Source organism: Chionomys nivalis, chromosome 11 (assembly GCF_950005125.1).
Source record: "Chionomys nivalis chromosome 11, mChiNiv1.1, whole genome shotgun sequence".
Lineage (NCBI taxonomy): Eukaryota > Metazoa > Chordata > Mammalia > Rodentia > Cricetidae > Chionomys > Chionomys nivalis.
Window position 1 is genome coordinate 17,647,103 of NC_080096.1, and position 16,486 is coordinate 17,663,588.

A 16,486-nucleotide genomic window follows, 5' to 3' on the forward strand; every position below is an offset into this window, starting at 1 on the left:
GGGCTTTAGTGGAAGGGCAAAGCACAGAGCTAGCCTTGTCAAAACCGTGACCCTCCCTCCTCCCCACCCCTCAGGCACATGTGTGTGGAGGATGGAGGACAACTTTCCGAAGTCAGTTCTGTTTCCACAGGGTTCCAGTGACAGAACTCAGGTCATCTGGATCGCCAAGCTAGTGTTTTTATCATTGAGCCACATAGTCTACCTCTGCATTGTCTTAAAAATACAGGAAAAGAGCCGGGCAGTGGTGGCGCACGCCTTTAATCCCAGCACTTGGGAGGCAGAAGCAGGCGGATCTCTGTGAGTTCGAGACCAGCCTGGTCTACAAGAGCTAGTTCCAGGACAGGTTCCAAAACCACAGAGAAACCGTCTCGAAAAACCAAAAAAAAAAAAAAAAAAAAAATACAGGAAAAGTACCTGGCAGTGGCAGCACACACCTTTAAACGCAGCAGTCGGGAGGCAGCAGCAGGCAGATCTCTCGGGCCAGCCTGGTCTACAGAGTGAGTTCTAGGAAAGCCAGAGCCATGCAGACAAATGCCTGTGCATACCCGTCTGCTGCCAACAGAGAGGAACCTTTGTTCTGGACAGTTATCAAGAAGTCTTTAAGTCCTTGTCTTTCAGAGACATGAAACTGAGCTGCCCTCATGTGGAAATGCTCCCATGCTGTGGAAGTGCATGCTTACATGCACTTGTTTAAATTAGACATCGTTCATGACTCTATTGCAAAGCATTTTATTGTTCTTTAAAAGGGGAATGTGCACGGCTAACAGTCATGACTTCTGACCCCAGCAGACAGTGCCAGAACCCCAGGAGCATCTGTCTTGATGCCTCTGTTTCTCAGTCCTCACGTGGCCAGTCCCAGAGCCCGGCTGTAGCTTCTCTCCACTTTCCAGTGACACTCAAAGCAGCAGCGACTGCAGCTGTGCACACAAACAGCCTAAACCCCAAATGATTTCAAAGGTTACACAGTTATACACATTTAAAATACATAGAAAAATAGTAATTAGGATTTATACAAATTAGATTTTTACAAAACAATGTCACTACAAGAATTACATCTTACATCCAAGCACAAAAATGTGAACATATGCAGATGGTGAGAAAAGACATTTATTTCAGATGCCAAATGGGGAGGCATAGGGTAAACTCGCATTTAATGGACACACGTGGAAGTCTGAATTTGGCAGCTGGAGCCTCCAGCTCCTCTACCAGCTTCTGTGCAGTTTCTCCAGGGCTCACACGGCTGTTCCTCTCTCCAGGTTCTGCTTGATCTCAGCTGTGTACTTCCCGTAGAACCTCTCTGCTTTCTTGTTGAACTTGGCATTCCTCTCATTGATGTAGTCAATGTCAGCATCATCATTGTAAGGACGTCTTCGGCTATATTTGTCTCTCTTTTCAATTCTGGAGGAAGGACGGGGGTTAGGAGGTTCAGAATTATGTTCCCCAGGCCTCTTCATGCTCAAACTCAAAGATCAACCTGCCTCTGCCTCCCAAACCCTAGGACTGACCACTATAGCTGGTCTAAATGATTTCTTTGATCTTAAAACATGGACAAAAAGATCCGGACAGAATCAACATTCATAATAAAACACCTTGGCAGAAAAGAAAAAGTAAAAAAGGCCAGCTTGGTCTACAGAGCTAGTTCTAGGACAGAGAAACCCTGTGTCAGGAAAAAAAAAAAAAAAGACAAACAAATAAAAAAACAGCTTGTGGGGGGGAGGGGGAGAGGCACAGTTTAATCAGCTTCAGATGGTGAGCTAATTAGTAGAACCTCAGTGTAAGCAATGAGACCCAGCAACTACAGCCTCTGGTCACAGCACTTCTGAGCATCTTCAGCCACCTGCTGGAGACCAGCCGAGGCTACATGACGAGAGGCTGTCTCAAAAATCCACAACAAAAAGAATGCCTCTAAAGATGCTAAAAGTAGGGACAATGAAATGTGACTTTGGGTAAAACACCCTAACAATTCTATCAGTGATGATGAGCATCGTGCAGTGTGTGTGCTATACACCACTGCACCCTGCATCACCTGCATGGTCCTAAAACATAAATGCAGTCCCCTGTATCAGAAATATGTACGGTCAGGCACTCAGGAGGAAGGATCTCTGGGAGTCTGAAGCCAGCCCACTCTACATAGTAAAATTCTACCTCAAAAGACAATTATAATAAATAATATGGCCATGTAGAGACAGACACAGACATATACACAGAGTAATCTAAACACTACTTGAGTTCCAGGCTGGCCTGCAAACATGAGGCCAGTCTTAAACAAATAGGCACAAAATGCTGACTATTAGTTTGGATTGGAAACCTGCCCCAGGCCTTGATACTGAAGGCCTGGTCCAGCTGATAGGGATACTAGAAGGTGCTGGAACCTCTCAGTGGAGCTTATAAGAGGAAGGTGGTCCGAGGGCTGTGCCCTTGAAAGGACATCAGGACTCCCCTTCTCCCCTCTAATCTGCCTGCTTCCTGGTCCTCAGGAGCTGACTAGGCTTCCTAGCGTGGACTTCTCATGATCCACTGTGCTGCCACAGGCCCAAGACAATGGACTAAGAGCTCTAAAATCAGGAGCCAAAATAAGTTATCTTAGGCATCTTGCCGCAGCGACAGAAAGCTAAAGGACAGCATGACAGTTTGACTACATCAGTATTCCCATCTCCAAATCCTATGGGCTCAACCTGTACTCGCTATCCAGCTTCAAAACCAACAGACTTGGGGTCGGAAATGAGCTGGTACCAGCACTGTGACCGTCAAGTCATCTGAACACATCAGTCTCAGATCCACACCCCACCCACTCTCTCGTGAAGTATAGAATGTTCCAGGCCAGGCTGCCCTACTGAGTACTTACTGCTTTTCCAGATCTGAAACCATTCTGTCGATTTCCTCTGAGGAAGGCACATGCGTCCCATGGAGAAGACTGTTGGATGTTGGGAAAAAATCTTCTCCACTGAGAAGACAGCAAGAAGGATTTCCAGTCAGACATGAGTGCTCCAGTCTCCAATTTCAATATATAATACATGTATTGGTGATGAGAGACAATGCACAAATATACTTATTTACATAGCAAAGGTAAAGGGGAAAAAAAATGCAGGCTCAAAAAAGATGAGCCAGGCTGGATGAGCATGCCTATAACGCCAGTCCCAGGAGGAACTCTGGGTTCCAGGCCAGTTCAACTCACACAACACAGCTTCATTCTTCAAATGCATAAACAGTGGCCAATGTATAGAGGATTTGCCAAGGATCACAGAGGGCTGGGAGCAGAGTACTTAAGGTTATTTCCACAGCGTCAAAACAGGGGCCCAGCCAGGTATGGCAGTGCACACCTTTAATCTCAGCACTTGGGAGGCAGAAGCAGGTGGATCTCTATGAGTTCAAGACCAGTCTGGTTTACAGAGCGAGTTCCAGGACAGCTGTTACACAGAGAAATCCTGTCTCCCTGTCTTCAAACCTCCTCCACCAAAAAAAAAAAAAAAAAAAGACCCTGGCTGTCTGGCACCTGCCTTTAATCCAGTGGTCGGGAGGCCAAGGCAGGCGGATCTCTGAGTTCCAGGACAGCCAGGGATACACAGAGAAACTCTGTCTTGAAAACAAATAGAGCCTGCCCCACCTGCCCCAGCCAAGCCTGCTCATGCAACCTCTCTCAGCTACGGCAGCCGGGAATGAAGAACACTAGCCCCTTAAATACAAATATTTACCACCTGGTCCTTACCAATGCTGACCCGCCCCAGCACCAAACATCCAGCTCCTACAAGAGCACCTAGCTCTGACGAGCTGGTGCTGGCCACCCGCAAGTTTCCAAGGGCAGTCAGGGCTTACCTACTGTGCGACAAGGACAACAGTAACCAGTGTCACCAAGACAGCCAGTGGTAATCCACAAGTCACCAGTAGATTGAGTTTGGTCAGGCAAATTGGTAAACCTGTAATCCCAGCACTCAGGAGACTGAGGCAGGAGGACTGCTGTGAGTTCAAGGACAGCCCGAGCCACACGGTAGCAATAGCTAGTTTAACTAGTTTCTAACTAGTTTGTATCTGCAGTGTCTGGGAGTCTATTTGCACCCACCGCCCCAGCGCAGTACTGCCTTCCCCCAGGGACTCACTGCTTTTCTCTCTGCCGCTCGTAGCTTTCCATGTCAGGTTTGATCTGCTTCGTCAGCCGGTGATACTGGCGTAACTGGGCGGCAGCATAATCTAAACAAAATGAGAACCAAAGGTGATCTGTGTCCTTTCCACCTGGGCATTACTTAGAAAACTCAAAACTGTTGTCCTACATGCACAGGACATTGGCCTAAGCACAGCCTCTACCCTGAACAGGCTGACAGAAACACTGGCTAATTCTGTCAGGGGTGATAGCACACTCCTGCAAAGGCACCACTCAGGAGGTTGAGGCAGGAGGATCCTGAGTCTGTGACTGCCTGGGCTACACTAAGGAAGGAAATGGCGACAACAAAGGCTAACTTTACACCAAGGACCAAAAAGCAGCCAGCAGACAGACAGGTGGGCCTGGGTTCTACCTTGACACACTTGCACTCTCCCTGGCCACCTAGAATATTCCATGAATGAAGCGCAATGGGCGTGTGCTCTCACTAGAGCAGAAGCCTTGGTCCAGGAGGCCCATTGAGTAAAGCAGAGGCCAGCTGTACCTGAAAAGCCCAAGTCAGGGTTCTTCCTCTTCTTCCTCCTCTCCCATCTCTCCGCGTCCTCTGCACTGATCTCCAGTAGCTTCACCTTCTCGTAGTCCTCCCCTCTCGCTGCACACTCCTGAAACGACAGGCACCTTCCGTTCTGCTTTGTTTCAGTTTGTGAACCCAGGCTGACCTCAAATTCACAGCAATCCTCCTGCCTCGGTTTCCCAAGTGCTGGAACTATAGGCATGATTCATCATGCCCAACTATTCAGCCTATTTTAGATAAAGTTCTAATCAAGAATCAAGCATCAGGCCTTCATAGTGGCCTAACGAGTAAAGGTAATTGCTGTCAACCATGACCTCCTGAGTTCTAGACCAGGCCTCACACAGTGGAAGGGGAGAGCTGACTTCTATAATTTGTCCTCTGCCCTCCTGTGTCCACACACATACAAATAAAAAGCTAACAAAACTAAAATCAACAGCAACAGAATGGAGCAGGTGTCAGACCTGTTCTAAATGCTTTGCACATGTTATATCACAGAATTCACAACTGATTCAAGTAGCCATTATTATAGTCCCTGTCCTACAGACAAGAAAAGTAAGGCTCAGCCAGGCAGCAGTAGCCCATGTCTTTAATCCCAGAATTCAGGAAAGAGAGGCAGGCAGATCTCTGTGAGTTCAAGGCCAGCCTGGTCTACAGGGTGAGTTCCAGGACAACCAGCGCTACACAGAGAAACCCGGAATAAGGCTTCCTGAGGTAAACAACTCCCCCACCTACCCAGCTACCAGGATCTCCCGTCTCAATGGAAGGGAACAACCAGGGCTTCCTAACCTTTTTCTTTTCTTCCTCCTGCAGCTCCCACTCCAAACGCGCTTTCTTCGCTTCCCAGTTTGCAGGCAACTTAAGTCTTTTGTCCTCTTCCACAACTTCCTGGTGATTTAACTTGCGAGCTTCGTTCTAAAATCAAAGACAAAAAAGGAGGCAACAGATAAAACAGGAGAGGGGCCCAAACAGACCCTGGCTTCTCTGGAGCGACTAAGTGACCCCAGTTAAGGCTGCAAGCGATAAGAGCTCCCAATGACTTTAAGCACAGGAATAGACTCATAAGGCATACCACAGGATGAGATGCTGGGCTGCAAAGCTTTGGTGCTCTGCGGTCCTAGGGGCTACTGTCAGCTTTGCCTGTTCAGTCGGGCGCATCCTTTATTATCAGAACAAAGGTTGCCAAAGTGCCCCCACTGCACCACATCACAGGACAGTGGCAAACAAAGACGTTATACTTTATTTAAAACCTTTCTTATAAATTCACTTTGTGTGTTTGTGCAGAGGTCAGAGGTCAACTCCCAGGTATCAGTTCTCTTTTTCCACCATATGGGTTCTGGGGATCAAACTTAGGTCCTCGGGCTTGGCAGCAAGTGCTGGCACCAGCTGAGCAAGTTACACTTTTTTTGAGTTTGAACTTGGAAAAGAGGACAAGTGTGTGTGGATATTTTTGGTTTCCTTTTTGGTTTTCGAGACAGGATTTCTCCGTGTGACAGTCCTAGCTGTCCGGGAACTCGCTCTGTGGACCGGGCTGATCTCAAACTCACAGAGATCCACCTGCCTCTGCCTCCTGAGTGCTGGGATTAAAGGTGTGCGCCACCGCCGCCCGGCATGTTCGTTGCTTTTAAGGTGAGGAAACTCTTACTAAGAAGTTTCTTCGTATTTCTAGCTAAATATCTCCCTAGATGAAAATGAATAATTTGATAAGATCATGGAGCACGGGGGTTGTTAGGAACAGAGCTAACCTACCCTAGATAAACTAGGTCGTGTGGGTGGGCCCTGGGAGGAGCGAGCGGGTGTGGCTTTGACGTGTGTCAAAGCGACCTCCACGTTAGTGCCCGTCCTCCACAGAGATCTTCCAGTCCTGGGACGCCCCGCCCTGGGACCTGGCGAGCTGCTGCGCCTTCCTCCTCCAACCCGTGTCCCCGCCACTCACCCGCTTCAGATGCAGCTCGCGGAACTTGCGCAGTCTCTGCTCGCGCTTCTGCGCCGCCAGCTCCTCGGCCGCCGAGGGCCGGTCCTCCGCGACGTTCGCGGGCACCTGCGATCACAACCGGCTTCAGGCTCGACGTCCCCACGGCCACAGCCTGGGCCTGACACCCCGGCCTCCCCAGTAGCTTCGACCGGACTCGCCTCATGCCCAACCCGGCGTCACCCCGACAGAACCTTGCGCGAGGCCGGTGGTACTCACCTCAACTTCAGTCGCAGCCGCCATTACAGCCTTCTCTACTTCCGGCAACAACAACGAGCACTTCCGTCGGCCTCTAGCCCCGGGCTGCAGGTCCCGCCCCTTCCGTTTGGCGTCAGATACGTCGGAGACTGTCCCGCCTCTTTTAGTGCGGGCTGCTGACGCTAAGCGTGGTTGTGCGCAGGCGCAGCCTGCGGAAGCGCCCTCATGGATTGTCTAGGAGGCGAGGCAAACTCAGGAACCGGTAACCGAGATGGGAATGACCGGAAGAAGCCTGGTTGGGAATCACTTATCCATGTCACTTGCTCTGAAGCACCCTGCCTCACATAGGTTGAGTGCAGTCGGTATTGAGTCGCTTCCATAGAGCGGATAACTTTCTGATGTTGCTGCAGAACACGGCCGACTCCATACTGTCCATTCCCACATCCCAGTACCACAGCAACTAACAAAGCCACTAAGATAATGCAGGAATACAACAGGGGCACATGAAACGTGTTCCTTTCTAATATGACAACTACAGATGAAAAAGCCGTCGCCCAAGTGTAAAGACGTTTAAGTACAAACAGCTGTGGTGGCACACTCCTGGCATCCCAGCAGGAGGTACCAAGTATGAGACTTGCCTGGGCCTCACAGCGACTTAGTGCTACAAGGCATGACCGTTTATTTCAAGCAAACAAAAAGGGACCATCTAAATTAAAAGCTTAAGCAGTAACAAACAAAACTAGAAGTTGAGGGTAAGCTCTTCTGAGTCCCCCTCCTCTGTAGGGAGATGTTTCTTAAGCTCAAGAAAGTTTTGCTTGCTTTTCAAAAGTAACAAAGGTAAATAAAACTGCACAAGACTTTTTAAAAAGTTAAACACAAGCAAATATCCTGCACACACCTTTAATCCTGTGAGTTACTGCACGCACAGTCTTTGTCTAGCCTATTCTAGGCTTAGCGAGTTCTAAGCCAGGTAGCAGGTTGAGACTGCCTCAAAAATAAAAGCAGTTCAGCACGCGGGAGACAGCCTGGCAGATCTGTGAGTTCGAGGCCAGCCTGGTCTCAAAAAAAATAAAAAGGAAAATTAATTTTTAAAAAAAGCACAGGCCGGGCGGTGGTGGCGCACGCCTTTAATCCCAGCACTTGGGAGGCAGAAGCAGGCGGATCTCTGTGAGTTCAAGACCAGCCTGGTCTACAAGAGCTAGTTCCAGGACAGGCTCCAAAACCACAGAGAAACCCTGTCTTGAAAAACCAAAAAAAATAAAAAAATAAAAAAAGCACAAATTTAAATCTGAACGATAAGGGATAGCCTGTTGATAAGTATGATTTCTACTTGATCTTAATAAAAACCTGGAGTCAAATATTAGGGGATGAAAGCTGAAAGATCAGAGAGGCAGAGCAGCCAGACACTAGTGCCTACTGCAACGAAATCCTCAGACCGAATAGGGTATCCTGTTTCTACAAGTCCTCAGACTGAATGCCATCTCTACAAAACCTCAGACTGAACTCTGTCTTCTCCGGCCTTATATTCCTCTTGGCCCAGCCGTATCACTTCCCCTCTCCACCTCCCTAGTCCTGGGATTAAAGGTGTGAGCCACCACTGTTTGGCTCAGTTTCTCAAAGTGAGATTTACGTAGCAAAGGGTGGCCTTGAACTCAGAGATTGGCCAGCCTCTGTCTCACCAAGTGTTGGGATTAAAGGTGTGTATCCCCACTGCCTGAACTCTATGGCCAACTAGTAGCTATCTCTGCTCTCATTGTCATGCAAGCTTTGTTGAAGCAAAAACAAAATATCACATTATTTTCTGGTTGGAAAACTATCAGAAAAACATTGTGGAATATCTCAAACAAGTGTCTGAAAATGTGTTCCATTGGAATCCAGGGAGATTTTTTTTTTTATAGGTATTTTTGTTGGTTGGTTGGTTGATTTGGTTTTTTGTGTGTGTAGACAGGGTTTCTCTGTGTAGCTCTGGTTGTCCAGGAACTCAATCTGTAGACAAGCCTGGCCTCGAAATCAGAGATTTGTTTTCCTCTGCCTCCCCAGTGCTGGGAAAGGAGTGTGCCATGTGCAGCCATTGTCTGGCTGAGATTTTTGTTTTTAAAGGAAGAAAAGAATGAGGAACTGGAGGTGTAGTTCAGCTGGTAAATTTCCAGCAAGGCATAGAGCAGGTGCAGTAGTGCCTGTTACCCCAGCACTCAGGTGGCACTCAGGATCAGCGGGGTGTGACAGCAAGGTCTTTAATCCCAGCAGAAAAAGGATGTGAGTTCAAGGCCAGCATGGTATACAGTTTCTCTGTGTTGAAGGCCAGCATGGTCTACACAGTGTTACTCTGTGTTGAAGGCCAGCATGGTCTACACAGTGTTTCTGTGTTGAAGGCCAGCATGGTCTACACAGTGTTTCTGTGTTGCTTTGGGTACAGTCCTAGAACTAGGTCCTTTTTTTTTTTTTTTTGTATTTTTCGAGACAGGGTTTCTCTGTGGTTTTGGTTCCTGTCCTGGCACTAGCTCTTGTAGACCAGGCTGGCCTCGAACTCACAGAGATCCGCCTGCCTCTGCCTCCCAAGTGCTGGGATTAAAGGGGTGTGCCACCAGTGCCCGGCTCAAAGGAAGGCTTAAACATGGGGGTGTACACCTTTAATCACAGCCCTTTAAAGGAGGTAGAAGCAAATGGATTTCTGAGTTCAAGACCAGCTTGGTCTATTAAGTTTCATGATAGCCCAGGGCTATGTAGACCCTCTCTCAAAAAAATTCCAAAAAAAGGTTGTCTAAAACTCCTTGGTGGTGGAGGAAGACACACAAAGATACACTCAGGTTAACTGGGTCGTCTTTCAACTCACAATCTCATCTCCAGAAGTACTGAGATTATAGGCATACACCATCACTATCTAAATGATGCTGGGTTCAAAGAAACTCAGGGTAGTGCAGAGTATGCTAGAGGCAGAATATGCTAGAGAAGCAGTCTTCCAACTCAGCTACATCCTAGTCCACTATTGGTACTTTGAAGACAGCTGCCAGCCACAATTAACACAACTATTGGCTGATTTGTTGGGAAATACCAATTAAAAACAGCATGGCTTTATTAATCTGTATTTGAGGATTGAGACACACGTGTCCACCCCCCCACACTTCCTGGGAAAATGCAGAACCCTTTCTGCCCATGGAGTAGGAATGTTTTTTATTAACTCCTCCACACACAACTCAGGGTGGAGGGTGAGGTCTTCTCGCCGGATGAATCAACCCTATCTGACTAGATTCTAACTTTCTGCCTCTAAAAGGCAGAGATGGGAACGAGTTAACGACCCAAAGGCCACCACTTAATCATGCCTGTGTTGGAGAAGCTCCATCAGCTGCCTTGGGTGTCCCTGCCAGTGCTAGCAATGAAATCCCACGGGCATGTTTGGTCTCAACTTCACTGTCTTTTATCTGGTTACCAATTCAAACCCTAAGTTATGTGTTCCACCCATCCCGAGCTCAACTTTATTGGCAAATTTAACCCGATTAACTTTCAACACACACAGCCAAGTTGAACCTAACTGTGAAACATGATCTTATGCCTTGATATTGCTAACTGGTGGGTTTTGGAATTTTTGTTTTAAAACAGCAGGGGCTTCTGTGTATTCCTGTCCTGAAACTCGCTCTGCAGACCTCCTGCTTCTATCTCCCGAGTGCCGGGACTAAAAGTAGCACTTTCAGGATTATGTTGGCCTTCCCTCTCACCTAGCAGGATGAACTCAGGAAGTATCCTGTTCCTTTAAGAGACAAACCCCACCCACTCCCAGTCTCTTTTCTCTCTCCTTCCTTCCCTATTCCCTCTTCCTAAATAAAACCCCATTACTTCCCCAGTTCTTTGCGTGGCATATTGTTTCTACCCCATCCACCCACAGTGGGACCTGCCAGGGTCATTCCCGCTTTTATCTTTCTTTTTTTTTTTTTTTTTTTTGATTTTTCGAGACAGGGTTTCTCTGTGGCTTTGAAGCCTGTCCTGGAACTTGCTCTGTAGACCAGGCTGGTCTCGAACTCACAGAGATCCGCCTGCCTCTGCAGTGCTGGGATTAAAGGCGTGTGCCACCATCGCCCGGCCCCACTTTTATCTTTCAACCACCACCTCCTGGTTTGGGTTTTTAATTGGGTCTCACTGCCCTGGAGCTCACTTTGTAAGTCCAGGCTGACCTTGAACTCAGCAAATCTACCTGTACTTGTACTTTTTCCTGCCTCATGAGTGCTGAGAATTCCCAGTTTAGACTTTTTTTTTAGAAAAGAGTATGTATAGCCAGGTGATGGTGGCACACATCAATATACCAGCACTTAAAGACACAAGAGGCAGGTGGAGATGGACCACTTTGAGTTCTAAGCCAGCCTGATCTACAAATTAAGTTCCAGGATAGCCAGGACTGTTTAGAGAATCCCTATTTAAAAAAAGAAAAAACAGAAAGGAAAGAAAAAGTTATGTGTATGAGTGGTTTGCATGCATTAAGTCACTGTACCACATACAACTATCGTACTTAACCACTGAACATCTCTCAGGCACAGGAAGGTTTTGGCATTTAACCCTCAGACTTATGATTCCTACCACCCTCAGACTACACTTAGGAAAACCTAACACTCAAGAGGCAGAGACAAGTGGGTTAAGTTTGATTTGGGCCATCTGATCTACAGATAGTCAGGGATACACATTTAAACTAAATAAAGACCAGCCTCCCGTACCCACCACACAAAGTCATCACATGGAATAATAATAACCTTGTATTGTCTGTTCAGACTCGGATTTGGATTAGAAAGGTTTCTACATTAGTAGAGCCATTTAATAATATTCATGAAATCAAGACAAATAATAAAAAGTTTATTAACAAATATACAAAATACAGTTTTCAACTGTCTTACAAAATTCACCCATGTATATATGTAATACTATACAATACTTACAAGTATATACATAAGACTCCCACGTCTACGCAATTCTCTGGTCCATCTTCAAGAGAAACCTCAACTGTCTTTCTGTAATGGCTTTTAATCACATTTACTGCCAGGATTTTCAGGCTAATGCTGGAGGACATGAACTCTCTCTCAGTAAAGTGCAGTTTTAGGGAACCCCAACCCTTAGTTGTCCTTTAAACAGGTATCCACAGTCCATAAGGACTTTTTTTCTTATCTATTTTTGGTGATCCTGATGATGTCTCTTCAGCAGCAGTTTTAGCTGTTTTCTGGAGTGGCTTTGCTATGGAATTCTGCAAGACAATAAATTAAAGTCAACTTCTCACAGAAAACAGAAAAAAAAAATTTAAAAACGCCTACACAGTAAAATAGCACCCTAGAAGCAATTTTCACAAATGTGTGGTTGGGTACACTTACATTAGAGCTGAAGGCTATGTTTCTGTGTGCGGAAGATTTCTCACTGAGATTTTTAGTTCCATCTTCAGCTTGCTTTTCTGAATGCTAGAGGGGCAAAGAATTTTTAAACATAGCCTTAGATTCTGAGCATCGTATGAAAAGCAGCACAATTGCACACAAATGCAGCTGTAGAGACACAAACCAAATTCCACCTATTGCCACTGTTAACAAGCTAGACAACAAAAAGTTGTTTCTACTTAACAAAATTGCCTTAGAAGGAGCCACAGTTCCCCAGGAACCAATTCCTGTGGTGGATACCACTCATTTTGAGTAAACAAAATAGAAAATGCTTTGTCAAAAGAATGGAGGCATCTGCATAGACAGAGAGAGTGTGCCTCAATTATCTCAAGAAGAACCTCTTGGGTACTTGCCTAAGCAAATAATAGGCAGACCCCATGGTCGCAGCAATAAGACAAACCATCTTCATTGTACTATTAACTTTTACCTTAAATTTCTATAAAACAATTTTTTGAGACCTCTGGCTCGCCTCTTAATTCGCTATATAGCCAAGGATGACCTTGAACAATTCTGTCTCCCAAGTGCTGGGACCACAGGTATGGGGCACTGCAGCCAGTTTACACTGTGCTGGGAACTAACCCCAGGTGCTGTGCATCCTAGACCAACTGAGGTACATCCCCAAACTTTCAATTCTAAGATTTAGATTTCATACAAATTAACTTGTAAGGACAGTGCAATGTGCCAGTGCACTTTGTAATTCTGGAGAATCGTAATAAACTTATCTGCAAGTGAAGCAGGCCTCTTCTTCTGTAATCTCTCAAAACATCTGCAATATATTGCATACATTATGAAGGGGACATCTAGAGCAGAGATGCCCCACCAGTACACAGAGCATCCCGGCTGAACTGCCTTACACAAGAGCCCTAGCCCAAATCTCTAACATGCACGTGGACTACCTTCAACAAAAGCTAAGCTTTAGTCTCTGAACATAACTCTTGGCATTTTAACCCATGATCAATTACCAACAGATTTTCTTCCTCATTGTCTGGAGACCACATTCATGATTTCTATAAGACAGAAATAAAGCAGATAAACTGTACTGTATACTAAGCACAGACTTTTGGGAACAAAATGCTGTAAATGAAAGCTAGAACACTCCAGTCTCTAAAGACTAGACAGAGTAAGAAAAGACAGAGTAGTACCAATGACATAGTCAGAGGTTTTACTATTATGGAAAAACACAGTGTCAGAACGAAAGCAAGTTCATCTCTCAGATCCCTGTGAGATTTTCTAGCACTTGACGGGTTAAGGTCGGTTTTGTTCTGGGCAAATGAGACAGAAGACGGCCCAGGAGGGCTGTCCACAGTAAACTAGCCAAGGGTAGGTAACGGGATCTGTCGGCAGCAGCCTTTTGAAGACACCTACCTCTGTCTTTGTACCACTGCTTGACACAGCTGCTCCGCTTGCTCCCTTGGCCACTGTCCGGAGACTCGCTGGCAAGTCAAAGTTGGCTGTCCCAAGAGCTTTGGCTGCATTGGCTTTTGCAATTTCTAGCAGCTCCATTCGATCTAAGGGCATTAAGACATTCGTTATCCGCAAAGGCTCCTTAAGGCTCAAAATAACAAATTAAGCGTTTTTCTGAAACAATAATGTTTTCCTTTTGCTAAGAAAACAAAATCACAATTTTATCTTGAGGGGGAAAAAAACTAGCTCCCCAAATAACCTCAAAAACTAGGTTGGTTATTTTTCCCCCCTCTTACTTTTTCGAGATAGGGTTTCTGCTTTAACAGTCCTAGCTGTTTTGAACTTTGTAGACCAGGCTGGCCTCAAACTCACACGTCTGCCTGCCTCTGCCTCCCAACTGGCTACAGCTAACTGTTCTAAAAAACAGCACATTTTGTCCCTTCTTCAAGCACTTCTGTGAACTGGGGCTTTGGTAACTTTAGCCCTATTACATCTACTACTAAACTAATCTTGACGTATTAACACTCATGTATTAAATTAAGAAGCCAGCTGACAAAAAAAGTGGACAAAACCCATTTTTTTTTCAGATTGTCGTCTGAAAAACGTTCTGAGTTTTCCCCAACTTAAACTAAGTCATGTTAATATTTTAAAGACCATAATAAAACAGCCACCTTAGCCGGGCGACGGTGGCGCACGCCTTTAATCCCAGCACTCGGGAGGCAGAGGCAGGCGGATCTCTGTGAGTTCGAGACCAGCCTGGTCTACAGAGCTAGTTCCAGGACAGGTTCCAAAGCCACAGAGAAACCCTGTCTCGAAAAACCAAAAAAATAAATAAATAAATAAAAATAAATAAAATAAAAATAAAATAAAATAAAACAGCCACCTAGGAGGAAAGTGAGACTCCTCTCTTTGGGCCAGCAGGGCCATAAGGGAACTTTAATTCAGGCAATTACTGTACCACTACACCGGGCTTGGACTTTACTCTTAAGGTTCAAAGTGTGCAAATCTACGTTCTGACTATTCACCAGCTATAAATTCTCCTCTTTCCCTCCAAGAAATCTCAACCTTCTGGCACCAAAGTAAACACGCGGGAAGAGCGCCCGCCTAGCATGTTAAGAGATTCCGAGTATAATCTTACGAAACCCAGCTAAACTGCTCAACCACCTGACTCCGCGGCCGACTCACACCACACTGTGGAAAAGAACTACAGGGAGGGAGGGCTGGGGGAGGTGGCTGAATGACAGCGTCCCGACTTCAGTTCCCAGGACCCAAGGGCACAAACGTCAAAGTGACACTGAGACCCACCTTTCTCACTCAGGCGGAAGGGGGTTCTGCTCCTGCTGCGCGACCGGGTTCGGGATCTTTCCCTCCACCTGGGGCGATCCTCGGGGTACACCGTGCGGCCGAAGCCGTAGTAGCGCCGCCCGCGCGTGATCGCGTAGTACGACCTCCTGTGATAGGACCTCCCGCGGGAGTGCGACCTGCTCCGGGACCGGTAGGGCGACGGAGATTGGTGGTACCTCCGCGGCCGCCCGTAACCGCTGTCTCGGTAGTAGTGGCGGCCGCGGGACCGGGAACGGCTGCGTGAGTACGATCGCGAGTAGCGCCTGTACTTGCGCTGGTGGCGCCTGCGGGACCGGGACCGCGACCTCCTGCTCCGCCGCGGCTGGCTATGGCTGCGCGACGACGAGCGGCTGGAGCTGCGGGACGAAGAGCGGCTGCGGGAGCGCGACGACGGGTGGCTGGAGCGGCCCGAGTCCGAGGACAAGGCTTTCTCCTGCGGGGAGCCGGGCCACATGTCGTTCACGTACTTGGACATCGCGGACTTCCTTCCTCCGAATCGGGCTCCTTCCGCAAACGCAACGGCGTCTAGGAACGACTGCAAAGGGCAAGGGTCAATCCCTCCCGGAGGCGGAAGCGCGCGGTGCGCGTGCGCGAGGCTGCGTCCTCTTCCCCCCCCCCCCACCAACCACCGGCGACCGCGCCACGCTGCTCACCTCAAAACGGGGACGCGCTCGCAAAGACGAGAGAAAAGCCTAGTGGGCACCTTCCTCTCGGATCAGGGACCGAAGGCGGCAGGGTTCCCGTCTCTACAGATCAAAGACCAGGTAACCTCCACCTCCGAATTCCGGACGCGAACTAAACCCAGCGCCGACGTCAGTGTCGAAAATACTAAAAGCCAGCGCGGAGCATGCGCACAAACATCAGCGCGGTGGGGAGGGCTCTCCTCTCGTCCAATCGCCACTCGACGGGCGCGCTCGGCTGGCGACTTCGGGCTACGCCTTCGAGACGCGCATGCGCATCGAGGCCATTACGCCACCCCACCCCCACCCCACTCCATCCGGGCCTTCGACATCCGGGTATTTTTGAGAATTTGGGATTTTTTCAGGATTTTTGTTTGTTTGTGGGGTGCATAATTGTTTGGTTTTGAGTTTTGTTTTTTCGAGACAGGAGCTAGCTATGTAGCGCAACCAGGCCTCGGACTGCAATCCTCCTGTCCCTGCCTTCCCTGTACTAGATTTACCCGCCTTTGCCACCACGCCCTTGTTTTCTTGTTTTGTTTTGCTTTTTTTTTTTTTTTTTTTTGGTTGTTCCACCCTCCCCAATGTACAGGGAAATTCGGGGAAAGGCGGGGTCGCAGGCTATTTAGAGGCTCAACAGCTCGATCTGGATCTGGGACACGGAAGAACCCGGCGACCCGCCCATAGACACACAGTCGTGCCTGACGTTTTGCTTAGGAGCTTGGGAGAGGACATGACAAGGCCCCAGTTGGTTTTTATGTTCTGGTTTGGTTTTGGTTTTTCAAGACAGGGTTTCTCTGTCACAGACCTCGCTCTCCTGGAACT

At 47.6% G+C, this 16,486-nt stretch overlaps 2 protein-coding genes across 2 annotated transcripts; both read right to left on the reverse strand.

Annotated features, from left to right (window-relative positions):
- Nucleotides 1-719: 719 nt before the first annotated feature.
- Nucleotides 720-6,921, reverse strand: Syf2 (SYF2 pre-mRNA splicing factor). Its single transcript, XM_057784513.1, has 7 exons — nucleotides 6,856-6,921; nucleotides 6,601-6,705; nucleotides 5,454-5,579; nucleotides 4,638-4,755; nucleotides 4,095-4,185; nucleotides 2,846-2,944; nucleotides 720-1,398 (listed from the first exon to the last, which is right to left on the reverse strand). The coding sequence occupies exons 1-7, from the start codon at nucleotides 6,877-6,879 to the stop codon at nucleotides 1,233-1,235; spliced, it is 729 nt and encodes a 242-aa protein (XP_057640496.1). The 5' UTR covers nucleotides 6,880-6,921; the 3' UTR covers nucleotides 720-1,232.
- Nucleotides 6,922-11,649: 4,728 nt separating this feature from the next.
- On the reverse strand, nucleotides 11,650-15,812 carry Rsrp1 (arginine and serine rich protein 1). Its single transcript, XM_057785510.1, has 5 exons — nucleotides 15,638-15,812; nucleotides 14,946-15,519; nucleotides 13,602-13,744; nucleotides 12,180-12,263; nucleotides 11,650-12,055 (listed from the first exon to the last, which is right to left on the reverse strand). Exons 2-5 carry the CDS (start codon nucleotides 15,457-15,459, stop codon nucleotides 11,939-11,941), a joined length of 858 nt encoding a protein of 285 aa, XP_057641493.1. The 5' UTR covers nucleotides 15,460-15,519; nucleotides 15,638-15,812; the 3' UTR covers nucleotides 11,650-11,938.
- Between the last annotated feature and the right edge of the window lie 674 nt (nucleotides 15,813-16,486).